Here is a 24,227-nt window from a genome sequence, read left to right on the forward strand (position 1 = left end):
AATCAAATCTATAATTCATGTCTGCAGTCCTACGCTTGTAATGTGAGACTGAGAGGCTTTTTTTGTAGATTGAAAAAAAAAAAGACATAAAGCTTCAGACCTGGTCATTTAATCCATTATAGTGGAGGGTCTTTGAAGTAAACCTTAGATGAGATCTAACATGGCTTTTCTATAGTATACCATTGATGACCATCGAGTTAGAAGGCAACATCATGGAAGATGGAAGTTCACCCCAGATCCAGATTATGGTTTATATGATCATTTTAAATGACAAGAAATGCTTTAAACAAAGTGTCGTGTGGGTGGCATGGCTGCTCAGTTTTCTTAAAGCATGGGTTAATGTCTGTGTGGTGGTTTTCTCTACATATACATGGGCTTCCTCTGGATTGTTTTTTCCCCACCACACAAAATATGCCAGTAGGTGGATTGGTTTTGAAAAATGAATGAATATGCAAATGTGTGTGTGCATCATGCCCTTTCACAGACTGGTGTCCGATACAGGATGTATTCCTACTTCACATCCAGGTAGATAAAAGCCTAGGCCAGGTTTGTGCAAATAGAAATGAATGAATGAATGAATGAATGAATGAATGAATGAATGAATGAATGAATGAATGAATGAATGAATATTTCTGGCAGTTTTATAGTGAGGAATCCTTTTTGTTTTACAAGGAGGACTAAAAATGATCTGCTGTGTCTCTGAATAAAGGCTAACACAGGAGTATGGCCTTAATGCAGACACACTGCTGGTCTGGGACTCTGGAAAATGAGATGTGATGAACAGTGATGTCTGAGTCAAGCGTGTTGTCTCTGGCACATGAAGTGAGGAGCAACATTAGGTCAGTGCTCTTGTGTCTGGAGCCAGAGATTTTAGATGGGCTAGCAAGGCTGTCAAAGCTTTTAAAGGCTATTGTGCTCAGGCTATCCAGATGGATGTTAAGCCTTTTGCATTTAAGATAAACCACCTCATTTTTTAACATGCTCTACATGGAATATTTAAAGAAATATGAACGAGCTGAGGTCTTTCATGATAATTGCATGAGTTATAAAATATTATTACAGGTAGACAACATTTAGTTGGGCTATTTTACATTTTTATGTTAATTTGACATTTACTGAATATAGAAACCTTGGACTGAAAGAAATCCTTATCAGTCGTTCAAAAAGACATTTTCACACATTTCACTCACACTTTGGAAGGTGGGCTACATTACAGTGGAAGTCGGTGTGTTTGTGGTATGGCATTTAACAGTGCAGCTGTGTTGAGAAAAGGCCAGCAGTGAAGCAGTGACTCACAGGGAATTTTAGTCCTGGGGTTAGCGCTCAGTTCCTCCCCTGCATCATGCTCAAGCAGGCCATTAGCTAAATGTGTCAGAGGGGCCATGATTTCACTGTCGCACTTGACCATGCTTGACCTCAACACTTATTTTGCTTTGTAGGAACAGGAACTTTGGGAATGTATGTCATAAAATTCCTTTTAGTATTTTTGTGTTATTTTAAACAATATATTGGGTAACAAGTCAAGTCAAGTGTTATAACTAGATATAATCTTCACTAGAAAGCAAGAAACTTGGTACACCAAAAAACTAGAAACCAAAAAAAAAAAACGATTTTGATTTATGTTTTTGTTTGTTTGGTTGTTTGTTTAATTAAAAAGAGAATTCTGATGTTCACAGTAAAATAACAAATGCTTCCATACTAATATTATAATGTGAATTTACTTATTACAATAATACGTAAATACCCAGTTAATGTTTAAAACACTGTTAGTTTGTACGAGTATTAGTACAAAACATATCAGAAAATAAAGCAATAGGGGTTTCATGGTGCTGTCAGGACTTTTGCTTGGACATTCTCTGACGGAACATTAGGGGGCGTTCCTCCGCGTCGCAATTACCTTCACGGAGTCCTTTTTTTTTGTGTGTGTGTATCATGTTTTGCCAGTTCTTGTTTCAAGTCCTCGTAAATTTATGTTCCCTGACTGTTTCTTTTTTTGTTAAGAAATCTTTTTTATTTTTGTTATCCCTGTGTTTGGGTCTGCTTTCATCCCCGTGTTCTCTGACAGTGTGTAACAGAACAGTGTTTCTCCTATTTGCCAGAAATCATAAACTTGAATCCTGATGCCCAGGAGTCACAGGTCACAGGATGAAAATTTGCCATGTCAATCATGCCATACTGTCTCTTTCCTGTCAATCACAATGACACTAGCTTTTTTTTTTTTTTTTTGTGGGTGTCTTTGAGCTATGAGGAAAAAGTGCAGGTTCCTGTTACCTTATTCAGCTTTTGGCATGCGTTATGCTTTACCCTTCCTGGTTGTTAGATGTTGTATGATTGAGAAGAGCTGGTGGGTGGATGAGAATAGGCTCAGAGCCGATCTGAGAGGATGTGCGAGTATCACAGTTTTTTTCTTTATTAAACAGTGACACAAATGTTATGTGATAAAATCCAGTATTCCAGGCAAGAGGATGTGCGAGTATCACAGTTTTTCTTTATAAAACAGAGACAAAAATTAAATAATTCCTCTGTGATGAAATTGTCTGTCTGTCTGTGTAGTCTGATTGGTTGCTAAATGATCTTTGGTCTAATAATGATCTTTGGTCTAGAATAATGGTTTACTTGTAAAACCTATTTAATACATAATTCAGTTACTATGATGCTGTATATTGAGGATTTAACAACCTGAAACACAACTCAGCAAGTCAAGTTTTAAATCTAAAACTATCCGTGTTAAAATTTTTATTCTTTTTATCATTTCCCAATTTATAGCAATTAATCAGCACCCAATGATATGTACAAATGAAATATTCTGTTCAATTTAATTTATTTGTATAGCACTTTTAACAATTCACATGGTCTCAAAGCAGCTTTACAGAAATATAGAAACAGAAAAAATAATAAGAAATAAGAATTCAAATAAATAAATAAATAAATAAATAAATATATGTAAAAGTTTAAAGTAATAAATATATACCTCTAACATCTATCCTTATATATAAATATATTATACATTTGCATTTGAATAATATAACACTGTTAACTTTGTTTTAGAAATACTTTTTTGTACGTAGGATGAATTTGACTTCTGCAGATGGTTTACTTTCATTTTGCTTGCCATTGAAAGAAAAAACTCAGTATGTTTAACTTATACATAATTAAATCATGATTTATTGTGCTACATACACAGTGATATTGACAATTGGCAATACACAGGATTGCAAGCTGCTATATCGAACAACTCGGACATGTAGCGAGATAGATAAGTTGGGCTCTACAGCTTATCAATGCGCCATGATGCTATATTAGAGAGAATGCTTTCTGTGTAGTTAAAACACCTTTTTATTATTTCTGGTCACATTCAGTTATTGTAAGAGTAAAAGTGCAGACAGTTTGTTGCTCATGGCACCTGTTTGGCCTTTTCATGTGTAATCCAGCACCTGTCATCACAGCTGCTGTGTGGAAACACAGAAAAGTCAAAAGCTCTGGACTGGGGGACATTTCTGTCTCCATGAGTCACATTTATATAAGGATCATATGCTCAGGGTTTTTTTTTTTTTTTTTGGCTCAGTGAGGCTTGCAAAATAACTTTTTATAAAAACTACACTCGCTTTACCATGATGTGAGTCAGCGTCAGTAAAACACCTGGTGACCTCTTGAAGAGCTTGTTTTATCTGTGTCACTGCAAAACTGCAAAGATTGCACACTTTTAAAAAGGGTTTACATCCATATATAGTTTTCTTTGTATAATGGCCGGGCTAATAGAGGGATCAAAAATCCTAACAGTTTAATTCAGACATACTGAGCAAGCCTGTTTGTTGGTATGGATAGACTAGACATTTCACACGTTCTTCCCATTTTAATACCTTATTAGAATAATATTTGAATATTTAAACTTTCACTCACACTTCTTGAGTCTTTGTATTTTACTAAGTCTTTTAAGCTCCTACTGAGACTGATACGACAATAAGACCGAGTCATACTACAGTACATGTGCAAAAATACTGGAATGAACACTTAATATAATACTAGCAAATATATGAGGTATTGTAATAAATAGTATAAAACAGCAATTGACTGAAATGTGCAAGACAGCATGTGCAAAGAGTAAAAACAGTCTTCAAAACAGCATGTAAACAAGTATTACCATGTCACAGAATTGTTCGTTATTAATAACAGTGACACTGTAGTAACATACTGTATGGCAGGGAAAATATAGCAGTGAGACAGTAGTGTTGATATGCTGATGAGTGTGGTTCTACATCCATGATATTTTCAGAAAAGTGCATCCAGATATTAAACAGCTTTAAGCTAATTTACGGCCTGTGTCTTAATGACGAACCACTCATAACACACTTAAAACTACATGCAGTCATGCTCTTTCTCATATCCTTACACTTCCCTGCAACTATGGTATAGAAATGGCTAATTTACTATTTAATTAATTATTAAATAGTTAAATTATTTAATTTAACTATATTTTAAAGCTAATTCTGCAGGTGATTCAGATAATTGAATGGGGAGTCCAGAAAATCTTAAAAACCTACATTAACAAACTCTAAACTTATTCAGTGTAAATATTTAAATAATTTCTGACTTAATCTGCAGCCCATGCAGGGGAATGAGGTGACGTCACCGATTATGGCTACCCAATAAGACCATCAGCATAGAGTAAAAAGCAGCATGCAGATGAAAAGGTTTTGCCAGTTGAACTACTGGTGAATGATACGAGTAAGTGTTGAGAGCATGAAGCTGTTGTGTGCTAGCGGGATGTTCATGAAAAAGATACAGGTTATACGAAGGACAGGATAACATATTCACATCATGGATATCAGAGGTATGGTTTGAGTTGGTGTACAGTAAGTAATACCAAAAACACAGTAAGGAAACCAAAAACTTATTAACTTCTCTTATCATTTCATACCAAACATACACAGGAATAAATGTACTAAGCTGAATTTCTAATCAAGATTTATGTGCATGATTTTTTTTTCTTACCAGATCGTGCACATGTTCTATTCTGTAAATTATTGTTTGGATCATATAATCTTGTGTGCATTGATGAATTACAAAGTCTCTCTTCAATATTTATACCTGAGATGTTTCCTCATTATATTATATATACTGTATATAGAGAGAGAAAGACAAATAAATGGCTTGTGCAGTGAAACATATCAGAGGAAATAGAGGCATTTTTCTGAAGCAGTACAAAGATATGAATTGCAATTTTCCCATTAAAGGTTCTTAGTTTTGCAGCCATGGACCCTTTCAACTGTAAAGTAGGTTTTATTGAATTCCAAACCAAAATGGAGAATACAAGAGAATTTGTTGAATAATGTGTAATAATTACTACTGGCTACTAGTAAGCAGTAATTCTTTAACTAGCACTGGGGGGAGCTGTTTACTAGTCAGGACTAATATATGGTGTGTATGTGAGGATATCAAACAAAACTGTGAAAAAGACTTGGCCATGACCAATGTTATTTTTAAATACTAAGTGGCTTAATAATAATAAGATAATTGCATTTATATCAATAATGATAAGCAGCTTGTGTTTCCTCAGGTGCTGTCACTAGGCGCTGATGTCCTTCCTGAATACAAGCTTCAGGCACCACGCATTCATAAGTGGACTGTGCTGCACTACAGCCCCTTCAAGGCTGTGTGGGACTGGCTAATTTTGCTGCTGGTGATCTACACTGCCATCGTAACGCCATACAGCGCTGCCTTCCTGCTTGGCACAGAGAAGGGGAACGATACCTGCACATACTGCAAGCCACTTAACAACGTGGACCTTGTTGTTGACATCATGTTCATCATTGACATCCTTATTAATTTCCGCACCACTTATGTAAACGCCAATGATGAGGTGGTGAGCCACCCACTGCGCATCGCTGTGCACTACTTCAAAGGCTGGTTTCTTATTGACATGGTGGCCGCCATCCCTTTTGACCTGCTCATCTATGACAACGGCGAGGAGGTGAGTCAGTGATGAAGGGTTTTGTTCCTCTCTGTCATACCTACATGATTTTCAGTTCCGTTACTAAATAATAATAATAACAATAAGTGGAAGAAGCATTATTATTACAATTGGAGTGAAAAACGCTTGAGTAATTGTATTGCATTTTTCCATACTTAAGTATTATTTTGAAGAAATGATAACAAATAATCATACTTTTTTACTCCTTCATTTTTTTATTTAGACATTTTAAGTTCTCTTCTCCCTAATCCAGGCAATGACTGTCTACTATCTATAAATTAATATAGTATAGTAAATAATTTAGCATCATGACATTTTAGTTTATAATTTAATTTGATCAACCGAATGCAAGAATTGTCCCTATTTATCATTTTCACTGACCTTCTCTTATTCTAAATAATTAATCCACCAAACTGCAGTGATGAATTTGAGCAGCCCTTGCCTCTCCTTAGTAAAGTGTTTGAATATTTGAATATACTGGAGTAAGCAAAGCTTCTTGTAAATCGTGGCATCTCCTTTGTCACCCTAGAAGGCACGAGATCTGTCTAAGTAGAAATAGCATGTTTAATTCATTTTCTAATATTACATCTAAACTTTGCCAATGCTAGGTTTGACAGGTATTGATTCTAGTAGCTAGAAAAGTTAGCCAGAAAGTTCAATTCTAGCTAGACTCAGAGCTTTGGAAGTATTTATGTTTTTACATGACCTAATAGGGCTAATAATACCAAATGTTCCACAGTTGTAACAGTTAAAACTGATGCAGTGTGACTTAAACTGGATGTTTCATTCTTTTCTCTGTACCTTTCTACGTAAATAATTGTAAGGAATATTGTTTTTATTTCCTGCTTATGAATCTCAAATTCGTGTTTGCATTTTTATCTGTTTAAAGCCCATTACCAGTTCATTCTGAATATAATATTTACAGGTGCATTTCAATAAATTAAATTTATTTAATTAATTCAACTCAAATAGTGAAACAGACTGAAGTAGTTTAAGACTTTGGTTCTTTTAATTGTGATGATTTTGGCTCACATTTAACAAAAACCTCAAAAAATGTGAAAATAGTGACTGTCAAACATTTAATCAACTCGTAATAATAAATACATGCAAAGGTTTCCTGAGCCATCAAAATGGTCTCTCAATTTGGTTAACTAGGCTACACAATCATGGGGAAGACTGCTGATCTGACAGTTGTCCAGAAGTCAATCATTGACACACTTCAAAAATGGGTTAAGTCACAAACATTCATTGCCAAAGAAGCTGACTGTTCACAGAGTGCTGTATACAAGCATGTTAACTTTGAGTTGAGTGGAAGGGAAAAGTGTAGAAAAAAAAGATGCACAACCAACCAAGAGAACTGCAGCCTTGAGAGGCTTGTCAAGCAAAATCGATTCAAGAATTTGGGTGAACTTCACAAGGAATGGACAGAGGCTGGGTTCAAGGTATCAAGAGCCACCACTCACAGATGTGTCAAGGAATCTGGCTACAGTTGTAGTATTCCTCTTGGTAAGCCACTCCTGAACCACAGACAATGTCAGAGGCATCTTAGCTGGGCTAAGGAGAAGAAGAACTGGACTGTTGCAGAGTGGTCCAAAGTCTTCTTTTCAGTTTTGTATTTCATTTGGAAACCAAGGTCCTAGAGTCTGGAGGAAGGGTGGAGAAGCTCATAGCCCAAGTTGCTTCAAGTCCAATGTCATCTGTTAGTCCACTGTGGTTTTTTTTTTTTGAAACCCAAATTCACTGCACCCATTTACCAAGAAATTGTAGAGCACATAGCGCTTTCTTCTGTTGACCAGCAATTTAAAGCTGTTGATTTCATTTTCCAGCAGGATTTTGCACTTGCCCACACTGCCAAAAGCACCAAACATTGGTTAAATGACCATGGTGCTAGTGTGCTTGACTGGCCAATAAACTCACCAGACCTGAACCTCATAGAGAATTTCTGGTGTATTGTCCAGAGGAAAATGAGAACCAAGAAACCAAAAAATGCAAATGAGCTGAAAGCCACTGTCAAAGAAGACTGAGGCAGTAATTAAAGCAAAAGGAGCCCCAACCAAGTAGTGAGTACATATACAGTAAATAAACATACTTTCCAGAAGGCCAACAATTCACTAAAAATGTTTTTTTTATTGATTTTATTCTAATTTTTGTTAAATGTGAGCCAAAATCATCAGATTTATAAGTACCAAAGACCTAAACTACTTCAGTCTGTATGTACTGAATTTATATAATACAATAATAAATTGTGAAGCCAACAATTTAAGGGGTAAAAAAAATGCAGTAGACCATGACTGAATACAGTACTGTAAAGTTTTCTCCCTTTATGCTTTTCTTATCTGTGATCCTGATGGATAAGTTGACTTGACTTATGGTGGAAGAATTTCAGCCTTCAGCTTCAACACTGTATAGTTCTGCCCTAAGGAAGAAAACTAGGCTACATGCCAAAAGCATAATCTCTTTGAGATTTATTTGCTTTATTGATATAATGACATTTGTGACAAGTGTAATGACCAGGAATTATGGTAGCTCTATGTCACCACACATATAGGACTCAGGAGAATATTTATGTCTCATAGTATTTCATCTAACATGCATCAGTCACAAAGGGCATGTGTGGTGGTTGTAATCAGGACACAAATGTGTATGCTAAGCATTTAGTTTATTAGATGCACTCTAACAATCAAACTCATCATCCAGACCAGGTGTTTAAAACACAACCAGACAGGTTTAACTGGCAAAGGTATAATCATAATCATAAAAGTAAACAAGCAAAGATCAAGAGTTGGAAAGTACCAAAAAAATCATGGGATGCACTCATTCTAATTCATTAACCTTCCTATAGTACCAACTAATTATAGGTACTAGGGTGGCAATTACATCAGTTAACTATCTAAATGAATTTTATATTTGTTTGAATAGCATTTGAATTGTGCTGTTTTTTATTTGTAACTTGAATATTTACATTTGCTAAGTTTAAATCTCTTTCTCTTTTTTGCTTTCAAGACAACTACATTGATCGGTCTCCTAAAGACGGCGAGGCTCTTGAGGCTTGTTCGAGTAGCCCGGAAGTTGGACCGTTACTCAGAATATGGTGCAGCTGTGCTCTTCCTACTCATGTGCACTTTTGCACTCATTGCTCATTGGTTGGCTTGCATCTGGTACGCCATTGGAAGTGTTGAACACGATGATGGCATTGGCTGGCTCCACACTTTAGGGGGTCAGCTCGGGAAACCTTACAATGACTCCATTTCCAACTCAGGACCCAGCATTAAGGACAAATATGTGACTGCCCTTTATTTCACCTTCAGCAGCTTGACCAGTGTGGGATTCGGCAATGTCTCACCCAACACTAACTCAGAGAAGATCTTCTCCATCTGTGTCATGCTAATCGGATGTGAGTATCAGTAATATAAATTAATTCTGTCTTTTATTCAAAAATGTGGATATTTTGTTCACAAATAAGATCTTTACATTTTACATATAAATAAAATTCTATGAAATGTGTTAAATTATACAGTATATCACAGCTTGATAGAAGCTTGAGTTATTGAGCTATTATATAGGTCAGTGGTAGAGCAGGTGGTTAAGGTGCTGGGTTGTTGATTGGTACATTGGGGTTCAAGCCTCAACATCACCAAGCTGCCACTGTCGGGTGCCTGTTCAAGGCCCCAACCCATGGGCATTGTATCATGATGACTGTAAGGAGAGCCTTGTGATATGCTCCAATGCCCCTTTTTCACCAAGGCAGTTTGAGTGCCGGTTCAGAGCCTAATAGTTCTTTCTTTTTCGACACCCAAAGCACAGGCTCTGAACCAGGAAAAGTGGTTCTTATGTAGCACCAAAACATTGCTGGTCTAGACTTAAGAACCGCTTGCGTCAGGAGATGGGGCAGGGTTACTGTGACCAACAAGACAAAAGAGAATGTTGTTAGCACCATTTTTACATTATTTAAAATCAGGATGCACCACATTTGGATGCCAATGTAGGTTTACAAAGCCATGAGCATTAATAGTAAAGCAACATCCGCCATTGTTGATGTTGTGTTTGTGTTTGCCGTTGCTGCCGTTGCTATCTTTGCTGTATAACGTTGTATACAGCGATGTAAGACTTGGCTCTGTGATGGCTCTCTAGCCCATGGAAAGGCAAACCGGTTCTTAGAAGGCTCGCCAGTGGAACCAACTTTGAACCAGCACTAGCTCTGAACCAGTGCCCAGTTTCTGGTGGAAAGTGGGCACAAGAGAGGCATACAAAACCACTAGGGCATTACCCTTTTAACCCTGGACTGTGGGGATTAAAACCCCTGCTCTTGAGTTAGAACTGAACCAGTCTCGTGCAGTAGAACCAATATAATGTTAGCTGCTGCTGCCATAAGATGCTGCAGCTTCCAGGCCTGGAGGAAAGATTGGTCCTGGCCTAATGCAGGAGACAGTTGTGGCTGCATAGTGGTTGGATTCCAAATTACCCTATGAAAAGTGGTCTTCTGAGTGGGAGGAAAAATACTCTCCTTGGAGTTCAGTCTGAGATCAAAGCACTTGTGAATATGATATATGGTGCTATATAATATATACGGTAATATCTTGATGTCTCACTGTCAGTTAATTAAAAGTGGCTAAAATGAGGCAATTGATTATATTATTGAATTACATGGATGCCCTGAAGTTGCATAGTAGCCAGGGCTGCATCCATGCACTTCATGAAGTTGCTTGGAGAAAGAGCTAAAATCTGATACTATTAATGATATTTTTACCAATAATACTGATATTTAGACTTCTTGTGTTCTGGCCAAATCTTAATGTGACAGTGTGTATCATTGAAAAACAGTCCTCTGATGTGATTTGTAACACATTGAGTTTAAGGGTCAGCATGTTATACCTGTACATCCTCAGAGTATGATTTAAGGTGAGCAGATTTAAAATTGGATGTAGCTCTTCTGGATCCAGCCTGGCTCTTATGTTCTATGACCCATTTGTCCAAAAGAGAGCAAAGTTTCTATACAATAAGGGCATATAATCAGTTTACAACACTATGGGCAACAAACCTCTAAAGTAAGGGGCTGGTGGCAAACTGGATTCGGGAACTATTTTAATAGTGTCTAGAAGCCATAGAAATGCATTTGGCAAAAGTTGCCAAACAGCCAAATTATCTGAGAGGTGCCACTCTGGAAACCTCACTTGTTCTGACCCCTTAAACAGTAAGCTGGCATGGGACGCAACATACTGGGGGATTGTTGGAACACAAGACTAGGGCGAATGAGTCGCCAGGCATGCCTGTGCCAGAAGCAGCCACATGTGCCTTCTGTTCCTCTCCATATTAGCTAAGCTGCAGCTTTGAGTGACTAGTCAATGCCCCGGGTCCCAGATACAGCTAATGATTAGTTCTCTGAATACTGACGATTGACATTTAGCCTCCTGGTACCCCATGAAGGAGAGAAATAGCATATTTGCTGAACAGGCCCCGAGTGGTAATCGAGGTGTCCAGGAGAAAGTCCTTGTCTTTCCCCTTTATCCATGTGAGATTAAAACACAGAACCCCTATATGACAACCATGTAATCCATAGAACAGCTGATAGCACAGGCTGTCTGCTTGGTGTCGCGGAGGGCTAAGTCTGTGGCCTGGTGGAGCTTAGCCACTGCTTCAATCCCTTGCCCAGTATACTCAGCAAGTATACTGACCTGCAGTCATGTAGGTATTGACCACAAAAGCAAAAGTGGCTCTACACAGCCAGCGTCATTCCAACTCCACCTGCGAGTCCCATGACCAAAGACTAGGCTCCACCTTGGCTGATGTCGGGCTCAAGCCACAAGGAACAGGAACCTGGCATGAAAACAAAGCTCAGTGGGATCTGTACTTTTTCAGCAAAAAATTTCTGACAATGCATACAGCCATCTCTCTCAAGAGCTGACAGTGTGCTCCGCTCTCCAACAAACACAAAGCGTGTCCGAGTCAACCTCTGTTAAAAAGTGGAGGCACAGCAGCATGCATCTTTTATATCGTTTACTTGACATATTGTTTTGCTTTTTTTGGATGCAATAAACATGACAAGACAGATGACAAAGTAGATAGACAATTCACATGGACAGACAGACAAACAGAAAGACAAAGAAGCTGAAGATATGTGACATAGGTGACCTTTTATGGTTTTGCTGATGTACATTGCTTTCCCCCCCCCCTCCCCCTTTCAGGCAATAAATTGGTGTGTGTTCAGAAACCAATTCAGCAAGGGCATTCCCATAGCATCAAGCCATGATGCAGTCGAAAGAGACTCTTTCAATCGAAAGAGAACATTTTTTTATTGCATTGACTTCATTTAAAGCTTTCATTTAATTCACAAATATTGGTGGTCATTTTTATGCTAATGCTACTTTATATATTTAACATTAAGAATATTCTGGAATTATATTTTACTTTGGAATTAAATGAAACTCCTGTAGCACAAGACTGCAAATCCATTTGCAGAGTTTTATTAAGAAAAGCACATCGCAAAAAATCCAAAGCCACTGTTAAAAACATACCATAAAACCCATAGGCAAAAGTTCATTAACCTGTAGAGCAGTCAGCATGTCAGATAATCCCAAAACAGTGAACAGAAAATGTGGTCAGGAAAAAGGCAAAAGGTCAAAAAATACCAAGGCAGGCAACGTCCTCCTTGGAACACCTCAAGGTGTTCTCCTTTGTGGCTGAACTCTGGGCCTTAGTGACGGGCAATCTGGGTTAGCTTGGTGGAAATCTAAGATATGAAACGGGTCTAGGATGTCATTGGCAGGGACCAATCCCTCTTAGTCAACAAGGTACTGAAGCTGGCCCCCCTCCTGCGGGAGTCTGGGGTAGTTGTGAGTTGTGAGATAGGACAGTGATTCCTCAAATTCGAGTGGTGGAAGGGAGGTTGTGGGATGTGGTGGCCTAGTGGTTAAGCTGTTGGATTACTGATCAGAATGTCATGAGTATGAATCCCAGGTCCACCAAGGTCCACCATTGTTGGGCCCCTGGGCAAGGGCATTAAACCCGAATTGCTCAGTTGTATAAATTTAAAAATAAAGGTAAGTCACTCTGGATAACGGTGTCTGCTAAATGCCAGAAATGTAAATGTTGTTGTTTGTACTCTTGGTGGTGGGGCTAGCTTGAGGAGGGAGGCATGAAAGCATTGGCATCGATATTCTGAGATGCACTGGAAGGGTTTGAGGTTGGTAGCGGTGTGGGTGAGTGTACGCTGCCCATGGCAGTAACTCAATCCATTGTTGTTGGTCTTGACGAAAATATTACCCTAAGCAGCATCCATTGGTTTAGGTCTGTACCTTACTCGTCCCATCTTGACTCCCGATGACTGATAACATATCCAAAGAAGGAGATGTGTCCTGGTGAAATTCGCATTTATCAGCTCATGTTTAAATAACTATAGAAGGACTGTACATACTGTCATTCGTCATGGCTGACATGGGCCTGCATAGACTTAGACTAGATCATCTATTTAGATATTTTGGTAAAGCAGATTCCAAAAGGTTTCATTTACAAATGATTGGAAAACTGAAGGCATATTAGTTAGTCCATACGGAATTGCAAAATATTCAAAGTGCCCCCTAGAGTTTTTGAAAATGGTGTCTTGCATTCGTCTTTCTCCCATATGCGAACAAGATTGTAGGCGTTCACTAGGTCAAATTTCATTGGCCCCCCATAGGGGATGGGGTGTAATGGTCTCCATGATGGGGGGTTAGTTGGCTCTGAAAGCTGGGGTGTTTGCTACATAGTAGATTGTCCAGATGTGTGGCCTGGGTGATATATTGTGACAAGGACACATTTTCATGTTTACAGGCCATCTTGCAATGTATGGCTCATTCCTTCCAGCCATTCGGTGCTGCTAATGTCCAAAACACCATCACATACTCAGGGGCAGTGCAAGCCCCTTGATGTAGTTGAAGAAGCTGCACTGAAACCTCTTTTCCCCTGTACAAGATTCTCGAAAAACATGCAGGATCATCTAGACAAAATAAACAAATGAGATATGTACCTGCGTGTCATCTTCCCAAACCTCGAAAGGCCCAGTCCAGGGCCTTCCGGGTGAGGAGATACAGGACAAGGACACACTTGGTATTGTCCTCCCAGTAGGTCTTTGGTTAATGTGCAAAGAAAATTAGGTCTTTCACTTTGGTGTAAAAACCCTCTGCACCGGTCTGCAGAGACTTCAAACTTCCCTGGGACAGGTTGGCCAATAATGATGGTGGGTGATAATGGCCTGGAGCTGGGAAATCTCAACTGGATTCAGTATAGGTGAAGTATTCTATAATGAAACTCAGAATACTTCCACCCTAGCACCAGACAGGAAATTCATTTGCGGAAACACAGCAAAAAATCCAAAAGCTGTTGCAAAGTACATAGTCAAAAAACACAGGAAAATGTTTATAAACCAGTAGAGCAGTCAGCATGGCAGATAATCCCAAACCTTGAGCAGAAAATGTGGTCAGTAAACATTCAGAAAAAGTTCAAAAATAACGTGTCCGATAGACCAGAAATCACCCTTGACCTGACGGCCATACAAAGTAGAGTGCTTCTTTTGGTAGGGCAGGGGTACGCAAATTTCAAATGTCTATGATTAGACAAATGCTATGTTCATATCCTCATTACTGTTAGAGTATGTCTCTTTAAAACCGCTAACCTCTAATTCTCTAATATAAGAAATTATATTAAGACTGAAAGTAATTTAAGTACATAATGTACTGAAAGTAAGAAGAATAAAGTATGAATAACCTCTGCAAATGAAATGGGATGATATTTATATGAGCTATGCTTAATTATTCAATTATTTCTTTCTAGCTCTCATGTATGCCAGTATCTTTGGAAATGTGTCAGCCATCATTCAGCGGCTATACTCAGGTACAGCACGCTACCACACTCAGATGCTCCGGGTCAGAGAGTTTATTCGTTTCCACCAAATCCCAAACCCACTTAGACAAAGACTGGAGGAGTATTTCCAACATGCCTGGTCCTACACTAATGGAATCGATATGAATGCGGTGAGTCACACACAATCAAATATGTCCTATTAAGTGTTTGGCATGATAATCAGATAAATGCTTGCTAATATTACTACAGTTCTCTTTGTATGTTAGGATGATGACTCAAAGATGACTCAGAAATATTTTTCCTCACCTCATATAGCTTCCATTCTGTGTTTCATTTAATTTTTTTTTTTTTTTTACTTTTTTTTCTTCACATCAAACATACATTAAGCAAACTGGATCTGGGTGCTGTGATTACTGTTCTTTTATTGTAATGGTTTTGCTATTTCCTTTTCCAATTTCAGTGGTTAAATAACAAGGCTAAAGGAAATACTTTGTGAAGCCAGTATATGCACTAATCCATTACATTCACTTATTATATTCTTAATGATGTTCTGGTGAAGAGCATTATGTGATGGAAAGTGAATTCTCTGATGAGCAGAATGGGTCTGAGTGAAATTGGGTCCTCTCCTCCACCCACTTCATTCAGTGTCTCATTACTAATAATGAGGAAATATGGCAAACTCTGATATTCCAGGAACAGAGAGACACTTCATGATGAGAAAGAGGCTGATGAGATGGACGACATTAGATAGAAATAGCTTGGCGTGACCGAATTTGACTGATCATCTGAGAATGGGTTATAGGTTGCTGCCAGAGTCACTGAACTATGTCAGGTCACAAAGGCAGTGCATGCAGTATCATCAGCACTCAGACCTTTTATTTAGCATTTTAACTAAACACCATTGGCAGGGTTTATAGAAAAAAAGTCATATTGGGAGTGATGCTACAGTCATAGCACATTTGAAAATCCTTCTCTGGAGAAATTCTGAAGCTCTTTCAGGATGGAATGGGAATTGCTTTGGACGCTAATTTCCAGGCTTTAGGTGGGCCAGTTAAAGACATTCATACTGAAATAACTTCTATATTGATTTAGTTGTGTGTTTTGAGTCAGTGTTGTGTGGAAAGATAAAACTTTGAACCATACTGGAGGTCAGAAGTGCCATAGAGCTGTCCGGGCTTACATTGGACAACTCAGAAACATTCTTAGATTTTTCCTAATGCTAGTTCTGTGTTATTTTAGTTCATTTATTGGACCATTGTTCACTCATAGAAGGTGAAACTTTGCCCCAGATGGATGTCTTGGAAGCTTTTAAACAGGATATCTGTACAATGATCCATTCATCTTTCCCTCAATCCTCCCAGTATATCTACATATTAATTTCCTTTTATAGATATGAAGCGTTTATGGTTCAATGGAAATTTTTCATTCACTGCATTGCTTGTTTTTACACAAGCATGCTTTCATCACCTTTAAACAAATATAGCTGTGTCATTTTCAGTCATGCCCAATCAGCTGAATTCTGACACTGTAGGCAAGGTGACATGGTTCTTGAGTAGGTAGCATTTCTGCCTCACAGCTCCAGGGTCCTTGATTACAGCTTGAGTTTGAGTTGCTGTCTGTATGTTCCTGTCTATTCTCCCCATTTTCTTATGGGTTGTCCCTTGGTTCCCTGGTTTCATCCCAGTGTCCAAGAATATCTAGATAGACGGATGCTGAATTGCCCATGGATATCTGTGTGTGTGCATGGTGCCCTACACAGACTTGTGTCCTATTCGGGATATATTATATTGCTTTGTACCCAGTGTGACCAGAATTAGCTTCAGATCTGACAGGACCCTGACGGCCATAAAGTAGTTACTGAAGCTCAAAGATTGATCAATAGAAAGAAGATGTATTTCATCTCAGTTTGAGGGTCATAACAAGCCCCATCATTGGATTCAGATCATTTCACTTTTCCCTAATTTATTTTTTTATCTTATAACATCACACAGTAACAAATAAGGAAATTTTACAATGTCTAAATAGTTTATTAATGGACTATATATTTTATGTATATATTTAATGTGTTCTTATGTTAGTTTAAACTCTGCTAATTGAGGCCTCAACTTTGGTACAGGTACTGAAAGGCTTCCCTGAGTGTCTTCAGGCAGATATATGCCTGCATCTGAATCGTACTCTACTGCAGAACTGTAAAGCTTTTAAAGGATCCAGTAAAGGTTGCCTGCGAGCCCTGGCAATGAAATTCAAAACTACTCACGCCCCACCGGGTGACACGTTGGTCCATGCGGGTGATGTGCTTTCAGCCCTTTACTTTATTTCCAGAGGATCCATTGAAATACTACGTGGAGATGTGGTGGTGGCCATTTTAGGTAAATACCTAAACATTTGGTTTAAAAATTATTATTTATTCAGTAATGATTACATTCTTTTATTTGATACTTGGGTAGAGTGTAACAAAATGATATTACATGGTTACCATTTTAAAGAAGTGTATTTCTAAGATGATTTGTAAAACCTTGCATCACCTTGTGTTGAGCAATACACAGCAGTATATTTGGGTTGTTTTTTTTTTTTTTTTTTCTGTATGATTTTGCAGGCTTTACTGCCATCTGCTGGAAATTAAATGAAAGTACCAGTTTTCAGCTACAGTATAAGCAAATTAAAAAAACAAACAAAAAAAAATCAGTAACTTTGTATCACTTAATATGTACCTATCCAACTTATATACAACCATTCCAGCTATTCTTTTGGTACAGAAAATAACAAAAAATAATTCACTATGTATATACCTAACAAATGTCCCTATCTTTATATTGTATTCTTTATTTTCCACAGGAAAGAATGATATATTTGGTGAGCCTATCAACCTGTATGCTCGACCAGGCAAGTCCAACGCTGATGTCAGGGCTCTTACCTACTGTGACTTGCACAAGATCCACAGAGAGGATGTTCTGGAGGTTCTGGACATGTATCCAGAGTTCTCAGATTACTTCTGGAGCAACCTGGAAATCACCTTCAACCTGAGAGATGTAAGTCATTACTCCCGAGCGAGACCCTTAAATAGTCAAACGATATTTTTTTCATCATCATCTCTCTCTCATGCAATATATGCACTGTAAAGTATGTGGACATCTGACAATCAAAGCTTTCCACACATACTTCCCCAAACTGTTGCCACAAAGTGGAAAGGAACCACTTTGCTAAATTGTCACTATAATGATATGAGACTTATTACTGTAGACCAACATGATTCCTGGGTCTCCGAGCAGCGATGATTCAGACTGTACTGGCTTTAACAAACTCCGCAAAAGAAAGCTTTCCTTCCGACGGCGAACAGAAAAAGGTACTTTCCAAAATAGTATAAGAACAACGTACTGATGTTGATGTTCTGATATGTAACTTATCTTGCCTTAAAGTTTATGACTGCTCTGTTGGTAAGCCATTTATCTAGTATTATTTCTGTCTTTTGTAAGATGATGCTGATGCAGGAGAAATCAAGAAGAATCAGAAGCCAGTGCGACGTAACAGGAAACATGCCAGGAGTAACCAGAATGAGGGCCTAAAACCGGACCTTGAGGGGCCTCGCAGTTCAATCTCTTCCCACTCCAGTGGTGATGACGGGGAGGATCTTGTTCATACACGCTCCATTCTACCAACAACATTATTGGAGCTCTCTCAAGCAGAAGGCACGTCTGCAAACTTTAATGATAACCCTGAGGGGGAAGCAGATCCTAAAACGGGCAACACCTGCAATGCCCTTTCAGGTAAGATCAAAGCAGGGGGAAAAAATCTAATAAAACTAGTAACTATAGCTGTAATATTTAGACTTTCATTTCATTTCAATTCAATTTTAAATTCTATTAATTTGTGTAGTGCTTTTAACAATGGACATTGTCTCAAAGCAGATTTACAGAAGTATAGAAACAGAATAAAAATGTACAGAAATTTTTAGAAAATGATTAATCATCATTGTTTTATCATTGTATGAATATATTCTGTCCTGAATTAAAGTATAAACAGTATTTTTTTTTTTTTTTTTTTTAAACCATCAGGACGTTAGGGAAAGCAGCCATGCAGTCTTACAGAAATTGAAGAAAAATAAACATATTTTCACTCTTCTGAGGGATATAATGGCATTTCCTGTGCAACACTCTCACTGTGATAGCCTCATCTGAGTCTTTGTCATGCATTCAGATATGGATATATTGTATAAGGTTAAAATGTATAGTTTTATTATTTCACTTAATTATAATGAATCTGTGATTGTTTAAATGTATTCTACATACAGTAAGATTGTAATAAAAAGTATATTCAGTCTATTAATGCGTGACAGTGAAAAGGAAGATTTTTTATTTTTATTTATTTTATTTTTTTTGATGCACAATTTACTGAATTTGACTTTACATAATGTTCACTACCTTAGGTGCACTCTCAGGTGTGTCCAACATTTTTAGTTTCTGGGGTGAGAGTCGGGGTCGTCAGTATCAGGAGCTGCCCCGCTGTAATCTCCCATCACCACCACCTCAGCACAACACCCCATTACACAGCATCTCAAGACAGCAGCGGAGTCAGCTGGAGAACAGGCTGGACATGCTGCAGACACAACTCAACAGGTCATAGGCGCAGAAATACCACTCCTTCAAAAAAACCACATGCCCAATGGAGCTTGCCTTTTAATATAACAATACAGCTGACATCTTGATCACTTGATATCACTGATCAAAACATAATCTACTTTTAACCTTCTTGTATACGGTAGTGCATTATATAATGAATTAATTATGTTGTTTTGAAGGCTGGAGACCCGTATGTCCACAGACATCAGTGCAATCATGCAATTGCTTCAGAGGCAGATGACGATGGTGCCTCCAGCCTACAGCACAGTGTCCTCACCTCCCCAGGTATCCCTGTACCTTGGCTCAAGCCCTGGTCCTGAAGACTCACTCATCCAGACTATCACAACTATGGAGTCTGAGAGACTATCCTCACTCTCACAGGTGTATATCTGATATCAGATACAAAAACTAAGATATAACGTAGCGTATCATGCACGTGTATTTGTTGAGCAGAATTATTGTCCAAGCCATATTCTAGAATTTACAATGTGAATATGTGCCTATTTTCAGAGTGACCATATTCACTCTGGAAATGACTCTGTAACTCTGTATTAGGTACAATATATATATATATATATAGTCACTGGAAGTTCAACATGACACCTCATGGCAAAAAACTCTCTGATTATTTGAAAAAAAGAATTGTTGCTCTACATAAAGATGGCGTAGGCTATAAGAAGTTTGCCGAGACCCTGAAACTGAGCTGCAGCACGGTGGCCAAGACCAGAGGTTTAACAGGACAGGTTCCACTCAGAACAGGACTCGTCATGGGTGATCAAAGAAGTTGAGTGCAAGTGGTCATGTCATATCCAGAGGTTGTGTTTAGAAATGCTGCCAGCATTGCTGCAGAGGTTGAAGGCGTGGGGGGGTCGGTCTGTTAGTGCTCAGACCATACTGGTCTACTGGTCTACAGGTTCTTTCGTTCCAGAAGGAAGCCTCTTCCAAAGATGGTGCACAAGAAAGTCCACAAACAGTTTGCTGAAGACAAACAGACCTTTTCAGTAAAGATTCAAGATTTTTATTTTTCACATACACAATTATATAGAGCATACATAAACAGCAGAGAAATGTGAGTCAGGTCCGCTCCATTTACAGTGCAATTATTAAAAAATACAACACAGATGAAAATATAGCTATAAAAGAGTGAAATAAAAGTAAACAATAAAACTATAAGAATAAAATATAAAAGATGTATAATGTGGAATTAAATATAGAAAGATATAGAATATAGATACACATGGATGTACAAAAGGCAATGTGCATATGTGCATTATACTGTAGTCTTAAATATTAAGATATAAGTAAACAGACATTACTGGAACCATGCCCTGTGGTCTGATGAGACCAAGATTAACCTATTTAGTTCAGATGGTGTTAAGCATGTGTGGTGACAACCAAGTGAGGAGTACAAAGACAATTGTGTCCACATTCAAGCAGGCAGTATTCCAACATGATAACGACTACAAACACACCCCCAAGCTGGCCACTGTATTGCTAAAGAAGCTGAGGGTAAAGGTGATGGACTATATATATATTCCAGTGAATATTGGAAGGAAAAATTTGTAACTAATAAAGTGGCCATTATATCAATATGATTGGGATGACAATAAAATTTACTTTATTTATAATTACCTTTAAATTGCCTATTTCTGTTTAACGTCTGTCATCTATCTGTCAGATTCTGGACCCTCAGGACTTTGAAGAATTCCCTGGCAAGTCGTGCGAGTCTCTCCACTTCATGAGGGAGCCCTTACTTGGCCCAGGAGCCACCCCCCCACAGGCTGTGTCTAGCCTGGAACACAACTCTGAGCCTCCAGACCCCAACATGCAGCGGCGCCTCTCCCTCCAAGAACCACAAACACCTCTGGACTCAAGGACACCGCAAAGACACAGCTCTGACCCTGGGAGCTAGGGAGGGAACGAATGAGGGAGGACGAAGAAACAATGAGTGGAGAGAGTAAACACAGATGGGACGAGGCTCCTCATTTTCCTGCCTCTCTCACTACTTCTCTCACTTTTTGTTTAAGCCCTCTTTCTCTTCCTTGCGAATCACATGGAGCTGAGGGGGGTCTTTTCCCTTCGTTCCTATTTTTGCACTGACTTTGGGTTGGGAATGGAGGGATGAGTTGAGACTCATGCGTATGTGGAGCTGAAGGAGGACTGTCCAAATCTACCGGACTTAAAGACCGTAATCAGCATAAGTACAACATGAGGATGGAGGCCCTTTTTAAAATCTGTGCTGTAAATGTCCTCAAGACTGGTGGAAACGTTAGCAAACTGACATTAAATAAGCATGAAGAGCAATGCGGGTGAGCAAGGTGTGCCGAACGTTGTTCAAACTTATTGGCTTTTGTTTTAAAAGCAGAATTCACCCAAAGGAAAGCATCCATCTTAAAATTGTCCCTTTATTACTGTTATCCAGTATTGGATTAATATAGATGAATAATAACGAAAATAATAATTTAAGTAGCCATCCTGTCTTGCACTGAAATTTTGCAGAATCTTTATCTATATCATGTTCGCAGCGCTTCCAAAGTTAAAAAAAAAAAAAAAAGGAAAAAAAAAATAGAAAAAGACTTCTTAAACTTTTTAGTGTTAGCTGGCCTAACAGAAACACCTTGTGTGATCTGTCTGTCCTGTCGAACCACCTCTTTCTCCCTTAATGTCTGTGGTTAAAAACATATAGGAAAGTGAGCACATACTCGATCGGCTGATTTGCATTAGGGTGGAATCGGATGTGTCCAAAGCCATGTCATAACAGAACATATCAACTTTTTGTGCATTGCAGGATATAGTGTGGCTTCAATGCTAAAGTTAGCATAATATGTGTTTGTATTAAACCCTGCATGATGTCAGGTGATGTTAAAAATATTTGTCCAAGTTTGCATCGTTTAAAAGTTTCGACAAAATGAAGTTTTATACCTATATTTATTAGGGACGTCCTGGTTTATTAGCAATACTTAACCCTAGAACCCACAACCTCACATTAATATATTTCTCTTTTTGGATAAGACTGCAGAAAAAAAAATCAGTTGCTTTACCCAAATCTATGTATATGTGTGTATGTGTGTGAGATATGAGGTAAAGTTAAAAATGAATTGAATTGTATACAGTACAGCAATCGACATGCACTGTATGGCACATTTAAAATAAGCTTATCAGCTCCATCAAGATGAAGATTGCTGCATATGATTCTTCAGGTAGCAGAACATTTTGCTCTGGGAACTATTGTGCTGCATGCTACTGGCAAGCATCCATATACAGTACAGTAACACTAGCTGACAAAAAAAGGCATTATGGTGAGTGGGTTAATTACTATTACTGTTTGAATCGTAAGTTGTTGGGGTTTTTTTGTAGATACCGGATAATGCCTGAATTTTCCCAAAGATTATTTTCTTTTAAGAAATGGAGGCAAAATCAAATTTGTTGATTGGCACCAACAATCTTCTTTTCTAATGTATAACATGTTGGAGATTGCAGAGCACATTCTCTTTTAATCAGCACATAGCTATTAATGGAACAGACAGTGATACAAGTGCAGCAAGACTGATTTCTACTCATTCGCTATAAACAAGTCATTATTCTCGTACGAGCATGATTTTTTTTTTTTTAATACCTCTCCAAAATATAGCTGACCTCCATGTAATTAGAGCAACCACTCCAGTGCAACCAGATCTTCATGTTTCCGAACGCTGCACCTTAGCGAACAACCAAAGCACCGACTGTCTGCACAGGTTTTTCTCTCCAACGATGTGGCTTGATGTTGTGTGGAAGTTTGTGTCAAATTCTGAATGTATTTTAAACGGTGAGTGCTGTTAAAACAACTTCAGATACTTTGCTTTCTTGGCAAGAAATGGTTTTCTAGCCTTCATCAGATTTTTCTCCAGGTAACGTAAGCTCTTTAACAATGTTTAGATATACAGACAATGCAGCATATACATCCCTGGAATTCAATATTTAAAATGTATTCATAATGGGAACGCATTCATCACCAACATACTAACATAACCTTCAATTGTGTGTGACACCATATTGTGTTCTAGTGTACACTCGTGGTCACCTCTATTATGTAACCAAAATCCTTGTGTTTGTTATTTGTTTAGTGTACTGCTGTGCACTTTACAGATCCCCCTAACTTGCAAGATGTAAATAATTAGAGAGTTTTTTTTCACATATCTACTTCTCCAACAACTGTTAGGTATGTATATATTTTTTAGTCTTGGCTTTAATTTATTTTGTTAATGTATTTACACTGGATTGCTTTTTTTTCCCTCCTTCTTATGTACTATACATAAGAGTCTTGTAAAGGAATCAAATCTTGGCACTCATATAGCCGGCACTATGCAGAATCTGTCATTTCCTTGGCATGCTTTGAAATGCGGAAGAAAAAACTGTAGATGAAAATATATACGTTTGATTTTTTTTTTTCATAAATAACTATTATGTTAAGAATGTTAATATTAATAATAATAATGATAATGAAAATGACACTGATGGTGATTATATAATACAAGACAAATACCTTTGTGCACATTTTATTTGCATGCTGCACTCAAAGGATAGAGGTGCAAAAGGCAGCTGACTCGCTGTTGAATTTTGAATGTGTAGACAGATGCACTGTACTTCCAGGTCACTTGCCAGAGTGATTTCATTAACTTCCAGCTCATGGAAGAATGGACATTGTGGAATTGATAACTGCTGTAACAATATTAGTAGAGAGATTCTGACATTATAAATCACAGAATTAGAGTCAGAGAATACTGAGGGGCATCAATATAGTCTCTTAGTCCATATCAGATCACTCC

At 38.1% G+C, this 24,227-nt stretch overlaps 1 protein-coding gene across 2 annotated transcripts in view; it reads left to right on the forward strand.

Annotated features, from left to right (window-relative positions):
- Positions 1-24,227, forward strand: part of kcnh2b (potassium voltage-gated channel, subfamily H (eag-related), member 2b) — a 190,562-nt gene that overhangs the window by 166,241 nt on the left and 94 nt on the right. For both annotated transcript variants that reach the window (XM_027149854.2, XM_027149852.2), the window contains exons 7-16: positions 5,558-5,971; positions 8,975-9,365; positions 14,777-14,976; positions 16,923-17,175; positions 17,642-17,835; positions 18,047-18,149; positions 18,280-18,570; positions 19,230-19,419; positions 19,602-19,803; positions 21,101-24,227. The exon at positions 21,101-24,227 is cut by the window's right edge and continues 94 nt beyond it. In XM_027149854.2, the coding sequence (XP_027005655.1) occupies positions 5,558-5,971; positions 8,975-9,365; positions 14,777-14,976; positions 16,923-17,175; positions 17,642-17,835; positions 18,047-18,149; positions 18,280-18,570; positions 19,230-19,419; positions 19,602-19,803; positions 21,101-21,334 (2,472 nt within the window). In that variant the 3' untranslated portion in view covers positions 21,335-24,227. The remainder of the gene's footprint in view (positions 1-5,557; positions 5,972-8,974; positions 9,366-14,776; positions 14,977-16,922; positions 17,176-17,641; positions 17,836-18,046; positions 18,150-18,279; positions 18,571-19,229; positions 19,420-19,601; positions 19,804-21,100) is intronic.

This window comes from Tachysurus fulvidraco, chromosome 3 (assembly GCF_022655615.1).
Source record: "Tachysurus fulvidraco isolate hzauxx_2018 chromosome 3, HZAU_PFXX_2.0, whole genome shotgun sequence".
NCBI classification, from domain to species: domain Eukaryota; kingdom Metazoa; phylum Chordata; class Actinopteri; order Siluriformes; family Bagridae; genus Tachysurus; species Tachysurus fulvidraco.